Below are 18,074 nucleotides of genomic sequence, written 5' to 3' on the forward strand. Positions count from 1 at the left end.
AGGATCGTTTCGCCGCAAGACGCCTCGATTGACGAAGCCTAACATAGGAAGTTATTCATAGTTGATGCCCAGCGCATTGTGGACGGTAGCTTAGTTACTGACACTGACACTTTACTACAAATGTGTTCCGCTTATATTGTACTCTCCTACATACACTTCTCTCATCATTCCCCGTTTTCACAATAGACCCTGTAGCCACGGACGAGGAAGATCCTCGGTATCTGCGATGCCTGCAAGTTGCCTGCAATACGTGAGATGTGTGGTCTTGTGACTCCGAACCTCAAGGCAGTCTCAGGAAGTATGAGAGCCTTCTCAGGCTCACTCCTATCGATGCCTCATTGTACCTGCGTGGCTCTCTCATTTGGGGTCGCATTCCCTCCGTCTGTCATGTATGGGCCTCTACGCTATTCGGCCACTACTCGACCTTTCCATCTTTTTCGTTTCACACCAACAATAAACGCTGGTAGATGGATACCACTGGATACCACCGCGCCCGAATAAATAAACATTACATGCCTTGTTCGCGTGTTTTGTTGGCGCACAATGTGTCGTAGTTAGAGTGACTCCGGCGCGTGCACCCTCTCGGCATCATGGTCAACAAAAGTATCTTTGCCTTAAAACAGCTGGAGAAATCCCAGACTCAAATAATTCGGTTCTGCCCTTCCCGGTCTTCCTCTGGCCCTGGTCCTTGAGGAATTCTAGTGTATTAAACCCCTGTCCTGGTCTGACACCGAACCTGCGAACCTGGCTCGCCCAACTTCCTTCCCGCCATGCCCTCCCTCTATCATAGCTATGAAGTGCTGCTCGACTTCACCAACGACACGCGCGATTGCATTACGGTCCAGCTTTTGCGGGATTACGGGCGAAATGCGGGGACAGCGGTCTTATTGCCGCCATCTGAGAGTATCACTCTCGTGTTGGAATCCGGAGGCGTGTACAAATACGCAGTAAAATCGCAAAGCAAGGTAGCCAATGTGACGTACGTCTGCAGCGTTCATTGCCTCGAGGGGGATGTTTACTGTTGAGCAGCGCGCGTAGTTGGAGAAACATACGATGTAATGCATCCCATCTTTTTACAAGCGTGCCTGGCGCAGAAACATTCGACGATCCGCTGGTGGGCGGCATCACCGTTGATCATATATGGAGAGATTATCGGATGTACCTATGGGACCCTCAAGCTCAAGGCGAGGAGTATGTTCTCCCTCATGCCCACCCCCACGTTGTCTGATCTTTTCCTTTTAGAAGAACAGCCCTACGTCTCACCGCTACTGCATAATACCCCCGGCTTCAACCTGCTCGACCACGCCGAAAACACGTTTTCTCTCACTATTATGTTGGGCATTGTTGAGTTTCTTACTACACGGACTAGTTATCGTATATTTATCTAATATTATTTAATTCTTCCATCGAGAATTGTACTGATAAACCAGGAACCGCGCAATCACTAGCTCCTCTCCTCGTCAGTTCAATCAGTTTGTTGAGCAGAAGATCACGAGACCGTGATTCGGACTACAACCTCTCTACATTGCGCTGATCATTAATCGTCCTCCCTTAGGACCTTCTCCGCAGAACACCGGGATACTATCGTCCTTATTTCAGGATCTAAAGCTGAGCCGTTGCGATAGGTATGTTATCCTCATTTTCCTTGCGTATCTACTGATGAGTGTAGCAATTAGTTGGACTTCATCTGGCAGATGGCATCACCTTCTACGGACATCCATATGAGACGAAAATTCTCTCCTTGTAAAGTACGCAAAGTAAGTCCCACCATCATCCCAAGGTCTAGATATCGATATCTTCTTCCAAGTCGCACACGGAAGGTGCAAAAAGTCGAGATTTGTAGTAACGAGATTATTCTTGTAAGCTATGCCTGCGGTCTCGGTGCACAGTGGGCCATCTCACCGTTCGAAGGCTACAAGAGTACGTATACTGACACAGGATGCAGTATGATTTGGCCTCTCCCATATCGCTTAATATGTCAGTGTCGACAATATCACTAAGTCTATCTTCTCCGCTCGCGGGCCCTGCAGTAGATGAAGTCTTAGGATTCGTTTTAACTCAAAAGGCTTCGACACGCAGAGTTTGGAAGTTGCTATCAGCCCCAATAGCGAGATGTTGACAGAAAGACGGGTTGCTGCGGATGGTGCGGATGGTCCCCAATTCCAGCATCATTGTCGATACTTTGATAGAGATTGGAATGTGCATCGGGAGTGGGAAGAAATTCACAGCGATCAACTTGAGATTACCCCAAGACACCGGGCAAATTGGACCGGACGTGGTGCGCTATCCTTTGATGATATACTTACGACTTACCGATGTCCGCCTTACGTATAGCCACATCGCGCACTCTACGATGCGCTTAGCGTCGAACTACCGCCAAAGCGGAGGACTTTGTGGAAACGCGATCGTTTCTTGTCAAACCCCGATACACTGGGGTGTCCACATGTACGATGACTGATGGGTTACATCCATGTCGAAGAAGACGGAGTATGTATAGCAGGATTCGAAAGCCAATGTGTAAAACCACCAATATTCATTTCTATTACGCACGTGTGTCGTGAAGAGATTCAAGAAGCATCGCTTCGCCCCATAACCGCTCTTGCCAACAGCGCGCCATGTGATGGCACCGAAGCATGATATTCCAGCACATATATATACGGAGCATTACGAGGGCCTGAGCTTCTTTTCTACCGTCCCCCAGTCATGACTGTCTTCAAGAATGCGGTAGCATTGCTAGGGCTGACCATTGCCGAGCTTGTCCTTGCGAAGGCAGGGATTGGCGCACGCATTGCAGCACTGGAGGCGTCCAATTCTTCCACTCTGCAATACCCAAGCCAATTCACGCAAAATATCATGCCCAAACCCATTCACTCTCACAATGATTGTCAGTATTCCCCGTTTCGCGTCAATGCCATACTGAAATAGCACACGTTAGATTGGCGAGATGTGCCTCTGCTCACGGCTCTATCATTTGGAGTAACGAGCGTGGAAGCCGATGTCTGGTTCATCAACAATACCCTATTCGTTGGCCATGAAGAGGCAGCCTTGACGCCTGACAGGACTTTCGATTCTCTTTACGTTCAGCCACTTGTCCAAATCCTCGAACAAATGAACCCGAAGAACGCGTTCACCGAAGGTCAAACGCGTCCGAAGTAGGCATCTTCCATGCTCCAATGTCCGACTTCGTCTGATCTTCCCCAGTGGCGTATGGGATACCGCTAGTGACATTCCTCTCCAGCTTCTAGTCGATATGAAGACTAATGGCGAAGCGTGAGTTCCCATCACTTCGATAACGAAGCAAGGTCTTGACAAGTCCACATGTAGGACCTTGCCACCGGTCCTTGATGCGTTAAGCCCGTTGCGAGAGCGAGGTTACCTCTCGACCTTCACAGACGGCGCCTTCACGCAGTCTGCAGTCCTGGCAATTGGCACAGGCAACACACCTCTTGCTCAAGTTCAGGCCCTGTCACCTCGCGACTTTTTCTTCGACGCGCCATTGACAGGGTTGGAAGACACTGCTGTGAATTGGGATCCCACACTGTCGCCCATTGCAAGCACCGACTTCGCCGCGGCGGTAGGATGGAATGGATTGGGCACGATATCCGATGCTCAGCTCAGCAACTTGACCAAATTTATCAACGACGCGAAAGCAAGAGGGATCAACTCGAGGTTCTGGAATACGCCTGAATGGCCGGTCTTCGCCCGAGAGAATATCTGGAGAGTGTTACTGAACAATGGAGCGTTCTGGTTGAACGCTGATGACCTTGAAGCTGCGAGCCAATTTTAATAAGATTATATAGTGTGAAAGCAGCAATCAGCAGAACGAATTTATGCCGACTTTACTCGTCGAGTCAGCATGCTACGCGCCGTAAGAAGTCTTCCAACTGGTGGTGGCCGAGGGTGCGAAAGAGCACCCTTGGAAAGGTCAAGAACACTACGAGTTTCTCCTGGAATGGCTTGACCGGGCCTTGGTCGAAGTGAACGTGGTTTCATGGACGTTGATTTCTTCGACTGGGTGTTATCGTAAATTTCCTTAAAGGCCAATGGGGTGGCCATGAGTCTGTCCTGTTATCAAGTCAAGTCGTGAGATGGCGTCTGGAATGCGTCACCATATTGCTCGCTTACGACATAGTCTGAGGCCTTCCTGCTCACGTCCAGAAATGCGTCTTGATCTCTGAACCGCAACATTTTCTGGAGATTCCACCGTGTCATCGGTCGTAGGGTTCCCTTCTCACCGAAACCCAGACTTCGTTCTGTTCGCACAATATCCTGGGTTCCAATGGCACCTTGATTGATCAAGGAGACAGGTGCCTGTCGTCTGAGTTTCTCTCGTAAAATGTCCCACCCGATGGCGCGAGTCGTGAGTTCGTATCGAAGGTCACGAGGGTTATCCACCAGCTCCAAGACGGCCTGAGGTGCGTTATCGCCCTGACGGTTGCCGAACTTGTGGATTCGAGTGTAGCCACCGGGACGAAGTGCGTAGCGCTCGGCGAACGCGCCAAATAGTTTAGGAACCAAATCGGGTTTCAAGAGAAAAGAGGCGGCGCGTTTCTGGGACGCTAGGTCACCTTTTTTGCCCATGGTGATGATCTGGCTGAGTATAAGTGGTGCTTTCGGATATGTCAGGCGGAACGTGAATGTTCCGCACCTTTTCTGCCAACCTGGCCGCGTCTCTGGCCTTGGGCAATGTAGTTTTGATTTGCTCATGCTCGAAAAGTGAAGTCACCAAGTTCCTGTGAGACCGATGAGCGGCTGCTATGTCCAGAAAAGCTTTGCCTTACCGAAGCATCAACATCCGATGCGACGACGTCCTCGAGAACTTCCTAAAGGCCACCCCATGCTTCATGACCGCGTACTCGGGAAGACTGAAAGTGAACGGAAAGACGGGAAAGTATTCGCTTATGTAATCACCCATGTTCCCAACTTACCTAAAGTAGGTCGGGCCGGTAGCTCTGAGGTACGGCACAGCGCACTGGCCTCAACTGCGAAAAAATGGCGAGAAGCATTGTCATTGATATACTTGTATCAGATGCATGTGGTGAGGAGGCCGCAGCTCGTGAGCACTAGCGTCGTTTTGGGGAATATTAGATACAGACGCTTTGGGACAGGACCGGCAATCTCCTGTCGGACTTTCAACTGTGGCAACGCCCGCATTTCCGCGTTGCACCGTCTGCTCCCGTGGTTCGCACTTGCAGTAACTCAGAAAAACTATGTCTTTCATTCGCCTGGCCGCCCGTTCTGCTGTCCTTCCTTGCCGCGCGCTGACCGCGTCTCTGTCGCGACCTCAGCATGTTTTCCGTATGCGTTTCTCCGACGCTGCGCCCGCGGGGAGTGCTATTCCACGACCAGATATCGAGTCGCGTATACTGGAACTTTTGAAAGGGTTTGACAAAGTAGATCCGAGCAAGGTGCGCCCTTCTCCGTAGGCCATTGTCATATGGCTGACATGAAACGACGAAAGCTCTCCTCCACCGCATCGTTCTCAAAAGACCTGGGCCTCGATAGCTTGGACTCTGTTGAAGTCGTCATGGCAGTAGAGGAGGTGAATTAACTCCACTTCTCATTCTTTTTCGCGTTTTTCATCGTCATTCACTTTAGGAATTCTCAATTGAGATACCCGACCAAGAAGCAGACGAAATACAAACTGTCCAGCAAGGTTAGAGAATATTCTTATGTTCTGCCAATTGCGTGCGCTGACACTGCTTCGTGCAAATTAGCCATTGACTACATTGCCAAGACGCCGGAAGGTACACCACTCGCCTATCTTCTTCACTTTCGCAAGGCTGACTTGCCCTATAGCTCAGTGAGAGATGGTGGTCACGGAGAACCCCGTATCTATACTTGTGCTCCTAGCACCTCTAGAAAATATCAACATTCTTAATGCAGATTTTCCCAGCTATGGCTGTCGAGATCTAATGAGATATGGCTTGACATGCGCGATAGGAACGAGAGATCCACACACGAATGACGCCTTAACTATCTTGGTGAGACACGAGGACCGAGTTTCACTGGCTCTGGTTCAACCGGTTTTGGGATAATTGCCGCCGGATTTACATCTGCAATCTCGTTGATTTTATCTTGCTGTGTCTCTCACTTTCGGTATAAATGATCGGCCACTTCGTTCACAGTGCACCACTCAACTCGACTATCTATGCCATCAGTGCGTACAGTAACTGTGGATCAGCCTCTCCTCAAGGTTGGATGCACGCTAGGAGAAGGTAGGCCGGTAGAACATCGCATGGAACGCTCTCGGATTCAAATAACCTAAATAGGTCCATTGTATGACCCACGGACTTCCACATTGCACTTTGTTGATATATCGGAGAATAAGGTCAATTCTACCTCATGGATGAATGGTATAAGCCTCTATTAACTTTTGTGGTCAGCTCTTCCATTTCAATGTCATAGATCGTACTCTCGATGTGGAATACTTCCATGAGCCGGTAACATCGTTGGCCTTACGGCGTTCAGGCGGTGTACGCAACGTAGTTTCATTGTGCTATATAACGGGCTCACCATTCATCTATTAGCTCGCCTGCACTGCGGCCCAAGGCTTTGCAACGCTTGACGGGAAATCTAGACTTTCATATCTATCCAAGCCACTCCCAGACGGTTTCCTCCCCTTCGTCCGCTTCAACGATGGCGGGTGCGATAGCAGAGGTCGTTACTTTGCAGGAACAATAGAGTCGAAGGATCCAGATATCCCGGGGCAGCTATTGTCAGTGCCTTTGGTTCGAGATTCTAAGAGCCGCCCAGGTCTGACGGTGCAAGTAGCCGGTATGATCCCAGTGATGGTTCTTGCGTGGCTGTAGACGAAGGGCCATTCACGGTTCGTAATCGATCTCCATCTTCGCTGAGATTGACACTCAACCCCGAAGCAGGATTCGAATGGATTGGGATGGAGTCCAGATGAGAAGACGCTGTAAGAGATTAGCTCACATATAACGATGGCTGATCTGATGCACGGTGAAGATATTTCACGGATTCGTTGGTGAACCGGATATACGCGTACGACTTCGACTCGGAAGATGGCAGCATTTCTAACCGTCGGACGTTCGTCGACGCGATGGCGCAAGGCTATCCACAAGGCACCTTCGCTGACGGCCTTTGTCTAGACAAGGACGGATTCGTGTGGAGTGCGCGGTGAGTGAATTTGACATCGGATGCTCGAGACTTGTGCTCATGCACGGTGTCGTAGGTGGGGAGGATGCCGAGTCGTCAGGTATTCGCCGGATGGAACGCCCGATCTCGAGGTCGAGTTCCCTAGTGCCTTGAACATTACAGCGTGTTGTTTCGGAGGTAACGTCGACCGATACTAGCACTGGTCCGCGCCGCAACTAACGCAGGGATTGCAGGGCCCAATAATGATCAATTATTCGTGACCTCGGCGCACTGCGGTGCCAATGGTGGGGATGCCAGCAGACAAGAGTCGTATCCAGATTCGGGACACTTATTCGTTGTCGACTTTTGCGGAGAGTTCGAAGGAAGAGCACGATATGAATTTTCTGGATGAGTTGTAGTGTAGTTTTGGATATTTCGCTATGTTTTTTGCTTTCGACTTGTTAGTTTGCAACGCACATACACGGTACCACTTGCCCTTTGGACTCGGCATTTGCCGGCGGACCTGTACAGCTGACGGATTAGAGTTGTGTGACAATCTCTGGTCACACAAGCCACCCAATCTCACAAGGTGAGATAGAAGACGTTATAGGAACACTTGCTCACCACGACCCGCGACGGCCTCAAGACACTAGGTAGGTCACTTTCGATGCGCTTGCTCTGCTGTACGGGGGCCTCACGAAGCTACTAGACTTTCGACATGGCCACTTTTTCGTCGACGCCCATCATCATAGATGGCAAGGGCCATCTTTTGGGTCGGTTGGCGTCGATTATTTCCAAGCAGATTCTCTCTGGCCAGAAGATTGTCGTCGTTCGTTGCGAAGAAATCAACATCTCCGGTAGCTTCTTCAGGAACAAGGTGATTCAATACTCGGAAATGTAGACATGCCATGATAGTAAACCCTGGTGTTAGCTTCGATACCACAATTTCCTCCACAAACGCCATATCGTCAACCCCAAAAAGTCCGGCCCTTTCCATCATCGCGCACCGTCCAAAATCCTTTACCGAGCCATTCGCGGCATGACCCCCCACAAGAGCGCGCGCGGAGCAGCTGCTCTCGAGCGTTTGAAGGTCTTTGAGGGTGTCCCACCACCATACGACAGGAAGAAGAGAATGGTTGTCCCTGAAGCCCTCCGTGTCCTCAGATTGAAGCCTGGCCGCAAATACTGCACTGTTAAGGTATGATGTTTGACCAAGGACACCATGTTCGCGATCCTGAGCCTGTGATTTGTAGCGGCTGTCTCATGAAGTTGGCTGGGGTTACAAGGATGTCGTTGACCGTCTCGAGGAGAAGAGGAAGATCAAGGCCCAGGCTTTCCATGAGCGCAAGGTTTGTTAACTGTCTTGGCACTGTCGCTCGCATTGCTGACGATTTGTGTAGCTTGCCGCCGCCAAATTGCGCCAAAAGGCCGTATCTGATAATGCATCGTCGTTCGAGAAGCTCACACAGCTCGGTTACTAGTTGGAATATGCCATTTGATCCCCAACCCTACCCTACTATTATGATCCAATGCAGCATGTACCGCTATGTATTCTCTGACTACACCCTCGTATGCATCACGTTCGGCCCAATAACCATGAAATATGCGAATTCTTGAGTTGGCGGGATCTCGTCCCAATAAGGCTTATCAGTTCGGCTGATTGCGAAGTTGAGTTGGCCACGATTTTTTTGCTCAAAATTTCCAAGGTTGCACCCGACTCTCACCCAAACCCGCTCGTCCCTCACCCGCACACCGTTTTCCCGCCTCCCCTCCCGTTTCTCCCCTCCCCATCCCGCCCCTCCACATGTCCTCTGACACCCCAGCCAGGGTTGAGTCTGGTACGTATTTGCCACGCTAGCCGCCGCGCAGTATTGATTTGGCCCAGCTACTCCCCAGTCGCGCTCTCCGTCCCCCGATGACCACGACACTTTGACTTTACGCGCTCTTGTCAGCACAAAAGACGCTGGAATCATCATTGGCAAAGCTGGAAAAAATGTCGCCGATGTTCGAGAGCAAACTGGAGTCAAAGCAGGCGTCAGCAAGGTCATCCCTGGTGTCCATGAACGGGTCCTCACCGTGTCTGGTTCTGTACAAGCCGTTGCAAAGGCAAGTAGCCCCGTTTCGTGATCAGATTGGCTGATTTCTGATGCTATATGCTAGGCTTACACGCTCATTATTTCCCAACTTGTCTCAAATGCCCCGCCATCCCCCGTCCCCGTATCTTCGCCGTCCGTAACCCACACTTCCATACGCCTCCTCATCTCCCACAATCTCATGGGAACGATCATCGGCCGCAGCGGTCTCAAAATCAAAGCTATCCAAGATGAATCTGGTGCCCGCATGATAGCGTCCAAAGAAATCCTCCCACAATCGACAGAGCGCATTGTTGAGGTGCAAGGCGCACCAGATGCCATCGGCCGTGCCATCGAAGAGATCGGAAAGTCTCTGCTGGAGGACTGGGAGAGGGGTATTGGCACGGTTCTCTTCCACCCCTCAGCTGGCGAGGAGAGGGGGAACCGCCGGTCTGAGAGACCTTCGTACCCGCGTCGCAGCAACGGTGACAGTAGGGATCATGGTCGTTCGACTCCCCCACCTTCCTCCCCCACTTCTAGCCAACAACCCGCCAACCTACGTACACAGAACATCTCCATCCCATCCGATATGGTTGGCTGTATCATAGGGAAGAGTGGGACAAAGATCACGGAGATACGTCGTCTCTCCGGTTCGAAGATCTCCATTGCCAAAACGCCGCACGACGAAACAGGCGAAAGGATGTTCACCATCATTGGTACACCAGAGGCCAACGAGAAAGCCTTGTTCTTACTGTACAACCAACTTGAGAGCGAGAAGGAGAGGAGGGTGGGCAGAGACGCGCAGCAGCAACAAGAGGTCCAGGAGTGATTGTTCCATCATTTTTGCTACCGTTCGTTCGTTAGATGTCTTCTGACTCACCAAAATTAGCTCACTGCCCTCGCACTCCCGTCTTGGTCCTGCGCTTTCCGTTGTCACCACGCTCCCCGTCCTCTTGCCTTCGATCTCCGTTCCCAGTGCTCTTATGTTGACTGACATACATGGTCATGACTGTATATCTCTTGTATTTTGGGCATAGCTATGTTGAAAGTACACGCATCCATGAACATAAGTACATACACGTCGCGCGACTTGATCATAATTCTTGATCATAAGTCAGTAGATCAATCGAAGACCCTGTGGCTGTGCAAAATTTCATGTTTCTGCAATGCAACAACCATGGTCGCAAGCGAACTTAGGAGCTGACTACTACCAAAGCGGAGCGTACTCTTCGCATTATGCGCGAGCTTATATGCAATCGCTCGGTGGGCAGCAGGGATCCCATCCTGCTCCTCAACCATCGACATCGACATCCTTCTATGAACCACCATTCAATTCGGGCACTAGCAATGGTTATAACCAACAACGCGCTCCCTTTGATGCACGACCACCATCTTGGCATCAGCATGGATCCCACCGATGTACATACCCTAATTGCAGATTTACGGGGTCACCGAAAACGCTGGAAATCCACCGAATGGATCGTCACTTAATATATCCTCCGGGGTGGGATCAACAACGCAAGAAAAACGACTGGGACGCTGATCCGAGTCTGAAGGGGTACGCCCACTATGCTATGACATTTATTCGTTTTCTGACGATCGTTCAAGAAAGCCCATACCAATCCAAGGAACAAACATCTTCCTGGACACTCCAGAAGCAGTGAAAGCATGGAGAGAAGAACGCAAGCGACGGTGGCCCTCTAAGGATCGAGTAGAGGACAAGAAACGGAAAATGAGCGATGCTATTGCGCGTGGGCAACTTACGATGCAGGATATTGGTGCACATGGGAATAAGAGGCGACGGATGGATGATGAGTACGCGCAAGGAAATCGGGGTGGTAGAGGGAATGGCCGGGGAAGTAATCGTGGAATGAGAGGCGGTCGAGGTAGAGGCAGTGGCAACCAGCGCGGAGGTAGTACTTTTGCTCAACCAGTTCATCCGCTCCCGCCTCCGCCTCCGCGTCCTGCCCCTCCGGTTTCCCAGCCAGCAAAGTCACCATTGATCAATGAAGTCGCATATGAGTCCTCTTCGGACGACGACAGTGATGCTGCTCCCGAGGTCGTTTCCTCAAAAATCACGCCTTCGTTGGCCCCAAAGCCTGTTGAAGAAGCCCTTCCAGATCCAGAAATCCCTCCAGTTAAGCTGGATGAAGCGCAATCGCTGAGACCTGTCAAGAAACCTGTGGCCCCTCGACCACCGAGGCAGCTTCATAATCCATTCTCTTCACATCACACTCTCCTCCGCAGTGTCAGTACCTTCTTATCAGTCTTTGCAAATGATCTCAGCTCACTCATGTATATAGCTCCTCCTGCCAGAAATACGCATGACGGTCTCGAATTTATCGCAAGCCATACGATTCCTCGTGGACAACGATTTCTTAACCGACGTAGAGCTCAAACCCGGTGAGGCAGGGAACAGAAAGATTGAAGTCCTTCCCTCAACGTCGGCGGAGATGGCGAGGCAGTAGCGTGCACATAACACAACAGAAGATTTGACATGTGGTGTCTATTATCTCCGTACGAGCATTACTATCATTAGATTAATGTAGATACTAGTTAACTCTCCCAGTAAGACCTAACGTGCCGAATGATCACTGTCGGAATCTTCGTCTTCCGAGCCTTCCGAACTCTCAGAACCCTCCTCCAGTTCTTTAGCATCAACCTGTATTGACCTGCTATCGACATCAAATCCATGCTCGGACAGCGCAGCGGCTATGGGACCCGATTTTGAAGGGGCCGTCACGGCCACGGCCACTGAAGACTCGGCCTTGAAGAGCGGCAAGAAATACTTCTTGAGGACTTCGAGGACTTGTTCTTTGGTGACCTTTTGGTATTTTTCGAGGAGGTCGATCTGGAAGTTTTGCGGAACGTCCTTCAAGGCTTGGTTTGAGAACGAGGCGATGGCCTGACGAAGGGATGTCAGCCAATGGTCGCTAACTAAGAAGTAGAGAATACATACTGCTCGGCCCGCGGTGGATACTCCCTTCGCCACGCCGTAGACGATGCTACTCTTGCCAGCATCCAATGTTTCCTCGTCTAGTTGCACCTAAACGTAGGGTTATCAGTATATTGATGATCGATAAATGTAGACAGAGTTCGCATACAGTTCCATCTACGAGTTCGTTCATAACCTTGTGTGCTTCTTCGTACGCCTTGATGGCATTTGAGCTCTACAAATGATTACATGAGCAGCAGTCTTCAATGGGTCTCAACCTCGGCTGGACATACTCGGTACAAGGTGAAACTCAAGAGGCCAGCTTCTGGATCGATGGACACATAGGCTCCGTAAGCCAAACCAGAGCCACGGATATATCGCTGTCTTGATGTCAGAGGGGCAATGCTATCGATCGATCAGAACACCTACCCAAAGGAAGCCTTCAGTCGCATTGAGAACCTCGAGAGCAACACGAATAACAGGGTATTCGGGGTGGTCGAAACCCTGTATTCCTTTGGTGGTGTGCATGACGTACGAGCTCTCAACTGTAGGGAGACTCATGACAACAGCCTGAAGTATAGTCGTGAATGATCAATCGTACAGGGGAGTTGGGGGGGGCATACTTTGCGGACTGGGTTCTTGCCGAGCTCGCTGAGTGTTTGACGGGCTAACGGGACAGGAGCAAGGGGAATTTCCTGGGGGACATTATCAGCACAGCACAACGATGTATGCAGGTGGATATCTTACCGGGAAAGATGTCCCGAAATACTTGCCCCATGTTTGGCGTGGACTTGGGAGCGCAAGGACATTGCCAGCCACAGAGAAACGGACACCAGAAGGTTCAGTCACTGAAGGTAGCCATAAATACATGAGCTAGTCCAACAATTGCGTGCTCACTGTATTTCCTAATCTCTTCGAGGTCTGCGATGACTTCATCCGGAGAATCTTGAAGGAGTTTCGCTAGCGTAGGGATGAACTGTATCTGGCGGAGGACTCCATTCGCACGCTCTGTCGAGCTCTCGTCATAGATGAGGTCGTGCCATGTGGATACCAGGACAGTGTTTCCGTCACGCTTCATCTCCGGGAGAGATTGCTGTATTTTAGCTACGGTTACTTGCAGTCTGTCATGGGTAAGTACACGCACTTGAGGAAGAATAACAAACGTACCGCTCCTTGTCGAAGACAAGCCCATATACAAGGTCCCTGATCCAGGCCACGGCCTTCTCATAAGCAGCAGTTTCGACTTTAATTGAGACACGGACGAGCTCCTGGAATGAGCCAGAAAGACCATTCCCTACTTCATACGAAACAGTCTCGTTGTCGAGTCTGTTGATGACCTCCTCATGAGTCAAGGTTGATCCATCGTGTGTCTTTACGGGGAGCGAGAAGAATGCGGCCAGGTACGTAGAGACATATCTATGAGATGATTTTTCTTGAGCACTTGTAAAAAAACGGCTACGAAGAACTTACGGTCTAAGTCGATGCGGGAGGTGGGCCAGTGAGAAGTATGCATGCACGGTAACGAAATCGGACTTGGTGCTGAGTTCAGTAAGTGCGTCTCACGGGAGAGAAGTCACGACAACGCACTTGGACATGGTCGTACTGAACGAAGAACGGAAGAGGAGACCCGTCCGATTCGATGTGCTTGGAGAGCTCGGTCGAGGAGGGAGCGCGCCCGGCCTTTCTTCCTGTCCCAACCTCTTGCACACTCTGCACCGGAATCCATACGATACTCTTGACGTCAGGAACGGGGAAGGATTTCAAGATCTCAGTTGGTATCGGCACATCGTGCTCCGCCTTTGCAGCCTCCAACTCCTTCTCAGCTTCCTCCAATCCCTTTGGGCCAAGTCGCTTTATCTGAGTTGCGAGGCGCGCCTTTTCGTCCTTCTCGAGTTTCTTCGCAAGCGAAGCCGATGGTTTACCACACACAACGATGCTGGCAGCGTCAATAAAGTACCTATTTGTGGGGTGAAGCGTCAGCTGCTGTTGACCTTGGGGATGGGATGACACTCACTTCTTGAGAATACCTGTCCATTGGTCACTTGTCCAATTTCGTACCTGAGCGTACTGATTTATCTCATCCATAGAATCCGCTATGTCCGAGCCGTCCTCCTTGCCGTACAAGAAGTCAGTGATGATCGTTCCAGAAAAGGTATCTCCTTTGGCAGATTCGAGTTTGCTTCGTAGCTATTTAAGATATGTGAGGCACGGAAAAAAACAGAGGCAAAAATGCAATACCTGACGTTCATCTCGATCGATGACCATAGCCATTCTCTTCATATCAATACCTTCTTGTACTATGCGCTTGAAGCTGGCTTGAAGCTTCTCAGAGAAAGTTTCTAGATATTCTGTGGGTACGGAACCGATGTAGACGGGCAGGTTGGTCATTGTAGCACGGGTATCCTCGCTGAAGTAAATGTACGAGCTAGATTATAAGGTCAATATCTGTTTGAAACAAGAACATCCAAATGCAAATGTCATTACCAGAGTGGTGATTCTATTTCCACGTATTCCCTATTGAGCGGAGCAACGGCGGATGAGGTGAGATACGATCCTAGTAGATCGAGTGCCTATTCTTGTTCGTTACCAGAGCAACATGATAGTCAAAGTAGGTGCGTACCTTTCGCTCAAGGAATTCATTGACAGGAGGACCGAGGAAAGTGATGATGAGTTCACCCATAGCTAGACGAGATGTAAGTACCCTCGTGTAGTTACTGATACCATGAACATACATTCATCCTTTTCAGGGAATTCGACAATTTCTTGGATGTTCTTTGGAATTGGTTTACGGTTGGCACTGGGAGTTTCCAAGAAGGGTCGTTTCCAACCATTCGGACGAGGACCGTGATTTTGACCGTGAGCGATGATAGAGGGTTCGACCTCTTCCTGGGCGACCTTCAACAGCGAATCCGTCCCTCCGGCCAACTTACCCGTTGCGATAAGGACCAAGTTGTGTGGTACGTAGTAGGTTTGGTGATAATCCCGGACTGCATCCAGTAAGTAAAAGAACTGCAGTAAATGTAAAGGTGCCCCGACTTTGTTCTACAGTTAGCACGCGAAGTGCTTCCATCAGGCCGCCGGTTTCACTCCGGTAAGCACTCTCCGGTGGCTCGAGGAGCCGTTGGGCCCTGAAGGAACCAATGAGGGACAACAATGGAAACAGTTAAGTGACATCACGCACCGAAGAGCCATTAAATCTCCAGACGTGTTTTCCCTTCCTTGCATTTCACTGTACACTACCCCGGAGTCGTGTCCTTTTCCATCTATGTGGTGAACCTACGGACGAGGTGTCAACAAATTACGATCACTTTGCCCGTCTCAGTACGCTAACCTCTGTAACAAACCCAGCCTTAGTCAAAGTAGGGTAAAGAATGTGGTCGACGTAAATTGGAAGCAGTTGTAAGAATCCTTGTCCTCCGGCAGTAGAGACAGTGTAGGCTGTATGATCGTCGTCGGTCCAAGCATTGGTGCCGTTAGAGAAGCCACGATTGGCTAAATGATCGATAATCCCTTTGTATTTGTATTTTTCCGAGCCCATGAAAACCAGACTAATTGAGGCATGTGTATCGGAGCCCGCATAAAGTTTGAATGAGGACACGACTCACTGTTCAAGCGTATGAGGGCATCCACTGTCGTTAAAGACTAGGCATCGTCAATATGAGCAATCATTATATCTGCGTCAGCGCTTGGCCTACTTTCTGTAGCAACTACGAAATATCCGTTGACCAGCGGAGCTGTAGCAGTAACTTCTTCAGTTGTGACTTCGCCTGAGGGGAAAAGGTATGACCTTCATAGTCGAGATGCACAATGCTGAGACCAGTGACTCTACTTCTCCACTTCGAAACGACAACGTCCGTGAAGTCAAGCTTCACTCTTCGAACCAAGTCAAAGTTGCCATAAGTCTCGGATGGCGTTTGGACTGCTTGCATTGAACTCAGCGGACGACGGAAATGTTGCGTGAGAGTGGACGGAGCGAACGCCGCAGGGATCAGTGGTCGAGAACGAAAGGAAGGAGGCAATCGATGGAGAAGGCCAAGGACAGAGCTGTACCGGTGCATGCAGAGTTTCTGCATGGCACAATTGCAAAGGCGATCAAGGTGCCGAGTCACATGAGACCAGAGCATCGATAGGCGCGGTCACATCTCCTGTCCCGGCCCGCCATCCTGTATCGACTCTCGCGCCCTCTGGCGCGCATCGGAGCCAACTTGCGCGCGTCTCATCCACTCATGGCTCCCAAGAAGCCATACAAGCATACTCCCGAGCAGCTTGCTCTGGCAGAAGCGCGTAGGTTGAAGAGAGAACGCCTCGCCGCTCAAACGACCAGCGCAGTGCCAGGTTCCGAACCACAGAGCACCATAAAGCCACGCGACTGGCTGGAAGTTCAGAGTACCGCCAAGAGAGAGGTTGATTTCTGTGTAAAGGTCTTCACTTGGAATGTCTGTGGTTGCTTCGGCTGTCTGGCAAGTTATACGTGGTGCTGATAATAGTAAAGTTGCTGGCTCAGTGTCTAGTTCGTGCGTGCCTATGAAAATACCGTCTTCACTTCCATGAACCCTCATCAGGCCGGGAACTATTTCCTTCAAGTGACTGCCTAAAAAGCGGAACGCGCGAGGGAATGCTTCACGACGAACTCCTGACACAGAGAGCAGACGTGTTGTTCTTGCAGGTGAAGCGGTATCTGACGTCGTTCAGCTGCGATCGGCTTTCTGACACAAATCTAGGAAGTCGACCGACTTGAGAAGATCGAGCCTCTCTTGACCAAAGCTGGGTACAAGCATCAGTATGGCGCCGGTCCTAACAAGAAGCACGGTTGCATGATTGCTTATACTTCAGGCTTCGCCCAACTCGACCACAGAGTTATTCAATACGATAACGAGGATGCGCGGGTGGCAGACACGGAGCGAACGCGTCGTGGTAGCAGCTTCAAGACGAGGAACATCGGCCTTCTCTGTGCTTTGCAGTCGGTTCGAAATCCTACCCAAGGCATAATAGCCGCGACGACGCATCTCTTCTGGCACCCCAGGTAGCTATGTGCTCGATGGGCTAATGCATGTTCCTTGATTTACCGCTTGCTTAGGTATACATACGAAAGAGCTAGGTGAGGATGAGAGGTCGACTACTGTGAAACGTCTTATCCTTGGTTTCAGACAGGCAGCAATACTAAAGCGGGAGGTAAACCGATTTCGCGCTGATATAGGCCGTCCGGATTGGCCATGCGTTGTGGCAGGAGGTACATGCAGATATCCCGAATTCCGTAGCAACTTATGCTCACTGACATATGCTAGACTTCAATTTTGCTCCAGACGACCCAGTGTATTCTCTCCTCGTTGGCGACACTCTGCTCCCCGAACAAGAGGCCCTGATCTCACCTTCCCTGGTCGTTCACAAATCAATAGATCCCACCGTTCCACCTACTGGACCGAAAGTAGCGGAGGAAGGGGAAGATGGAGAGAGTACCGACCCCGATCGTGTCATTACCGATGCTCGTTCTGCTTTAGAAGGCGACGGTCTGCTCTCGATCCCAGAGCTCTTAGAAACGTTCCAATCGCATGCACCCTGGTGCAGTGTCTACGACGATGGCCTTTCACGCATCAAGGCACAATCACCCGATATCAAAACTTTTGGAGACCGAGTAAATATCCCAAGGACGAGGAAGGGAGCCCATGAGCCCGAGTGGACAAGTTACACGCACTATTGGAAAACTGTATTAGGTGATGATCAAGTCGATACACCAAATTCCCTTTACTGATCTTTCTTTGAGACTATATATTCGTTCAACATCCTCTAGAGAGGCAACTCAATATCCATGGCATTCTTGTACCTTTTGCAACCGAGGACCTTCGGCCGGGCCTCCCAAGGAAAGGCGTTTCTTCTAGCGACCACATGTCCCTCTGCGCCGAGGTCTCTTGGTCGAGACAATAGATATTATTGCACATTAGGGAGCTATGTTAAGGTTTAGATTCGCC

General features: G+C 50.4%; 10 protein-coding genes across 10 annotated transcripts; 8 read left to right on the forward strand and 2 right to left on the reverse strand.

Annotated features, from left to right (window-relative positions):
- Window positions 1–770: 770 nt before the first annotated feature.
- PC9H_003736 (uncharacterized protein) lies at window positions 771–1,276 on the forward strand (the record flags this gene model as incomplete). The annotated part of the gene is made up of 3 exons (XM_036773328.1): window positions 771–979; window positions 1,030–1,191; window positions 1,243–1,276. The coding sequence occupies 3 exons, from the start codon at window positions 771–773 to the stop codon at window positions 1,274–1,276; spliced, it is 405 nt and encodes a 134-aa protein (XP_036634801.1).
- Window positions 1,277–2,703: 1,427 nt separating this feature from the next.
- On the forward strand, window positions 2,704–3,787 carry PC9H_003737 (uncharacterized protein; the record flags this gene model as incomplete). Its single annotated transcript, XM_036773329.1, has 4 exons — window positions 2,704–2,884; window positions 2,936–3,152; window positions 3,202–3,270; window positions 3,325–3,787. The coding sequence occupies 4 exons, from the start codon at window positions 2,704–2,706 to the stop codon at window positions 3,785–3,787; spliced, it is 930 nt and encodes a 309-aa protein (XP_036634802.1).
- Window positions 3,788–3,828: 41 nt separating this feature from the next.
- Window positions 3,829–5,035, reverse strand: PC9H_003738 (uncharacterized protein; the record flags this gene model as incomplete). Its single annotated transcript, XM_036773330.1, has 6 exons — window positions 3,829–4,065; window positions 4,126–4,590; window positions 4,649–4,733; window positions 4,782–4,865; window positions 4,929–4,972; window positions 5,021–5,035. The coding sequence occupies 6 exons, from the start codon at window positions 5,033–5,035 to the stop codon at window positions 3,829–3,831; spliced, it is 930 nt and encodes a 309-aa protein (XP_036634803.1).
- Window positions 5,036–5,210: 175 nt separating this feature from the next.
- On the forward strand, window positions 5,211–5,881 carry PC9H_003739 (uncharacterized protein; the record flags this gene model as incomplete). The annotated part of the gene is made up of 4 exons (XM_036773331.1): window positions 5,211–5,408; window positions 5,462–5,542; window positions 5,599–5,656; window positions 5,718–5,881. The coding sequence occupies 4 exons, from the start codon at window positions 5,211–5,213 to the stop codon at window positions 5,879–5,881; spliced, it is 501 nt and encodes a 166-aa protein (XP_036634804.1).
- Window positions 5,882–6,151: 270 nt separating this feature from the next.
- PC9H_003740 (uncharacterized protein) lies at window positions 6,152–7,513 on the forward strand (the record flags this gene model as incomplete). Its single annotated transcript, XM_036773332.1, has 9 exons — window positions 6,152–6,218; window positions 6,273–6,331; window positions 6,387–6,476; window positions 6,531–6,718; window positions 6,775–6,829; window positions 6,882–6,922; window positions 6,973–7,143; window positions 7,199–7,299; window positions 7,356–7,513. 9 exons carry the CDS (start codon window positions 6,152–6,154, stop codon window positions 7,511–7,513), a joined length of 930 nt encoding a protein of 309 aa, XP_036634805.1.
- Window positions 7,514–7,819: 306 nt separating this feature from the next.
- Window positions 7,820–8,582, forward strand: RPL16B (60S ribosomal protein L16B; the record flags this gene model as incomplete). Its single annotated transcript, XM_036773333.1, has 4 exons — window positions 7,820–7,978; window positions 8,033–8,299; window positions 8,355–8,450; window positions 8,502–8,582. The coding sequence occupies 4 exons, from the start codon at window positions 7,820–7,822 to the stop codon at window positions 8,580–8,582; spliced, it is 603 nt and encodes a 200-aa protein (XP_036634806.1).
- Window positions 8,583–8,905: 323 nt separating this feature from the next.
- On the forward strand, window positions 8,906–10,002 carry HEK2 (RNA binding protein, heterogenous nuclear RNP-K like protein; the record flags this gene model as incomplete). Its single annotated transcript, XM_036773334.1, has 3 exons — window positions 8,906–8,939; window positions 8,987–9,207; window positions 9,262–10,002. The coding sequence occupies 3 exons, from the start codon at window positions 8,906–8,908 to the stop codon at window positions 10,000–10,002; spliced, it is 996 nt and encodes a 331-aa protein (XP_036634807.1).
- A 646-nt stretch (window positions 10,003–10,648) lies between these two features.
- On the forward strand, window positions 10,649–11,641 carry PC9H_003743 (uncharacterized protein; the record flags this gene model as incomplete). Its single annotated transcript, XM_036773335.1, has 3 exons — window positions 10,649–10,731; window positions 10,782–11,421; window positions 11,477–11,641. 3 exons carry the CDS (start codon window positions 10,649–10,651, stop codon window positions 11,639–11,641), a joined length of 888 nt encoding a protein of 295 aa, XP_036634808.1.
- A 107-nt stretch (window positions 11,642–11,748) lies between these two features.
- PC9H_003744 (uncharacterized protein) lies at window positions 11,749–16,181 on the reverse strand (the record flags this gene model as incomplete). The annotated part of the gene is made up of 22 exons (XM_036773336.1): window positions 11,749–12,078; window positions 12,133–12,219; window positions 12,278–12,343; window positions 12,402–12,488; window positions 12,538–12,678; window positions 12,732–12,803; window positions 12,856–12,956; window positions 13,006–13,229; window positions 13,276–13,524; window positions 13,579–13,640; window positions 13,696–14,065; window positions 14,123–14,295; window positions 14,347–14,533; window positions 14,593–14,678; window positions 14,729–14,790; window positions 14,841–15,095; window positions 15,145–15,236; window positions 15,290–15,384; window positions 15,440–15,656; window positions 15,714–15,750; window positions 15,804–15,842; window positions 15,896–16,181. The coding sequence occupies 22 exons, from the start codon at window positions 16,179–16,181 to the stop codon at window positions 11,749–11,751; spliced, it is 3,318 nt and encodes a 1,105-aa protein (XP_036634809.1).
- A 153-nt stretch (window positions 16,182–16,334) lies between these two features.
- PC9H_003745 (uncharacterized protein) lies at window positions 16,335–18,030 on the forward strand (the record flags this gene model as incomplete). The annotated part of the gene is made up of 8 exons (XM_036773337.1): window positions 16,335–16,544; window positions 16,601–16,622; window positions 16,671–16,774; window positions 16,830–17,131; window positions 17,186–17,206; window positions 17,256–17,338; window positions 17,394–17,819; window positions 17,897–18,030. The coding sequence occupies 8 exons, from the start codon at window positions 16,335–16,337 to the stop codon at window positions 18,028–18,030; spliced, it is 1,302 nt and encodes a 433-aa protein (XP_036634810.1).
- Window positions 18,031–18,074: the final 44 nt, after the last annotated feature.

Source organism: Pleurotus ostreatus (assembly GCF_014466165.1).
Source record: "Pleurotus ostreatus strain PC9 chromosome Unknown scaffold_2, whole genome shotgun sequence".
Lineage (NCBI taxonomy): Eukaryota > Fungi > Basidiomycota > Agaricomycetes > Agaricales > Pleurotaceae > Pleurotus > Pleurotus ostreatus.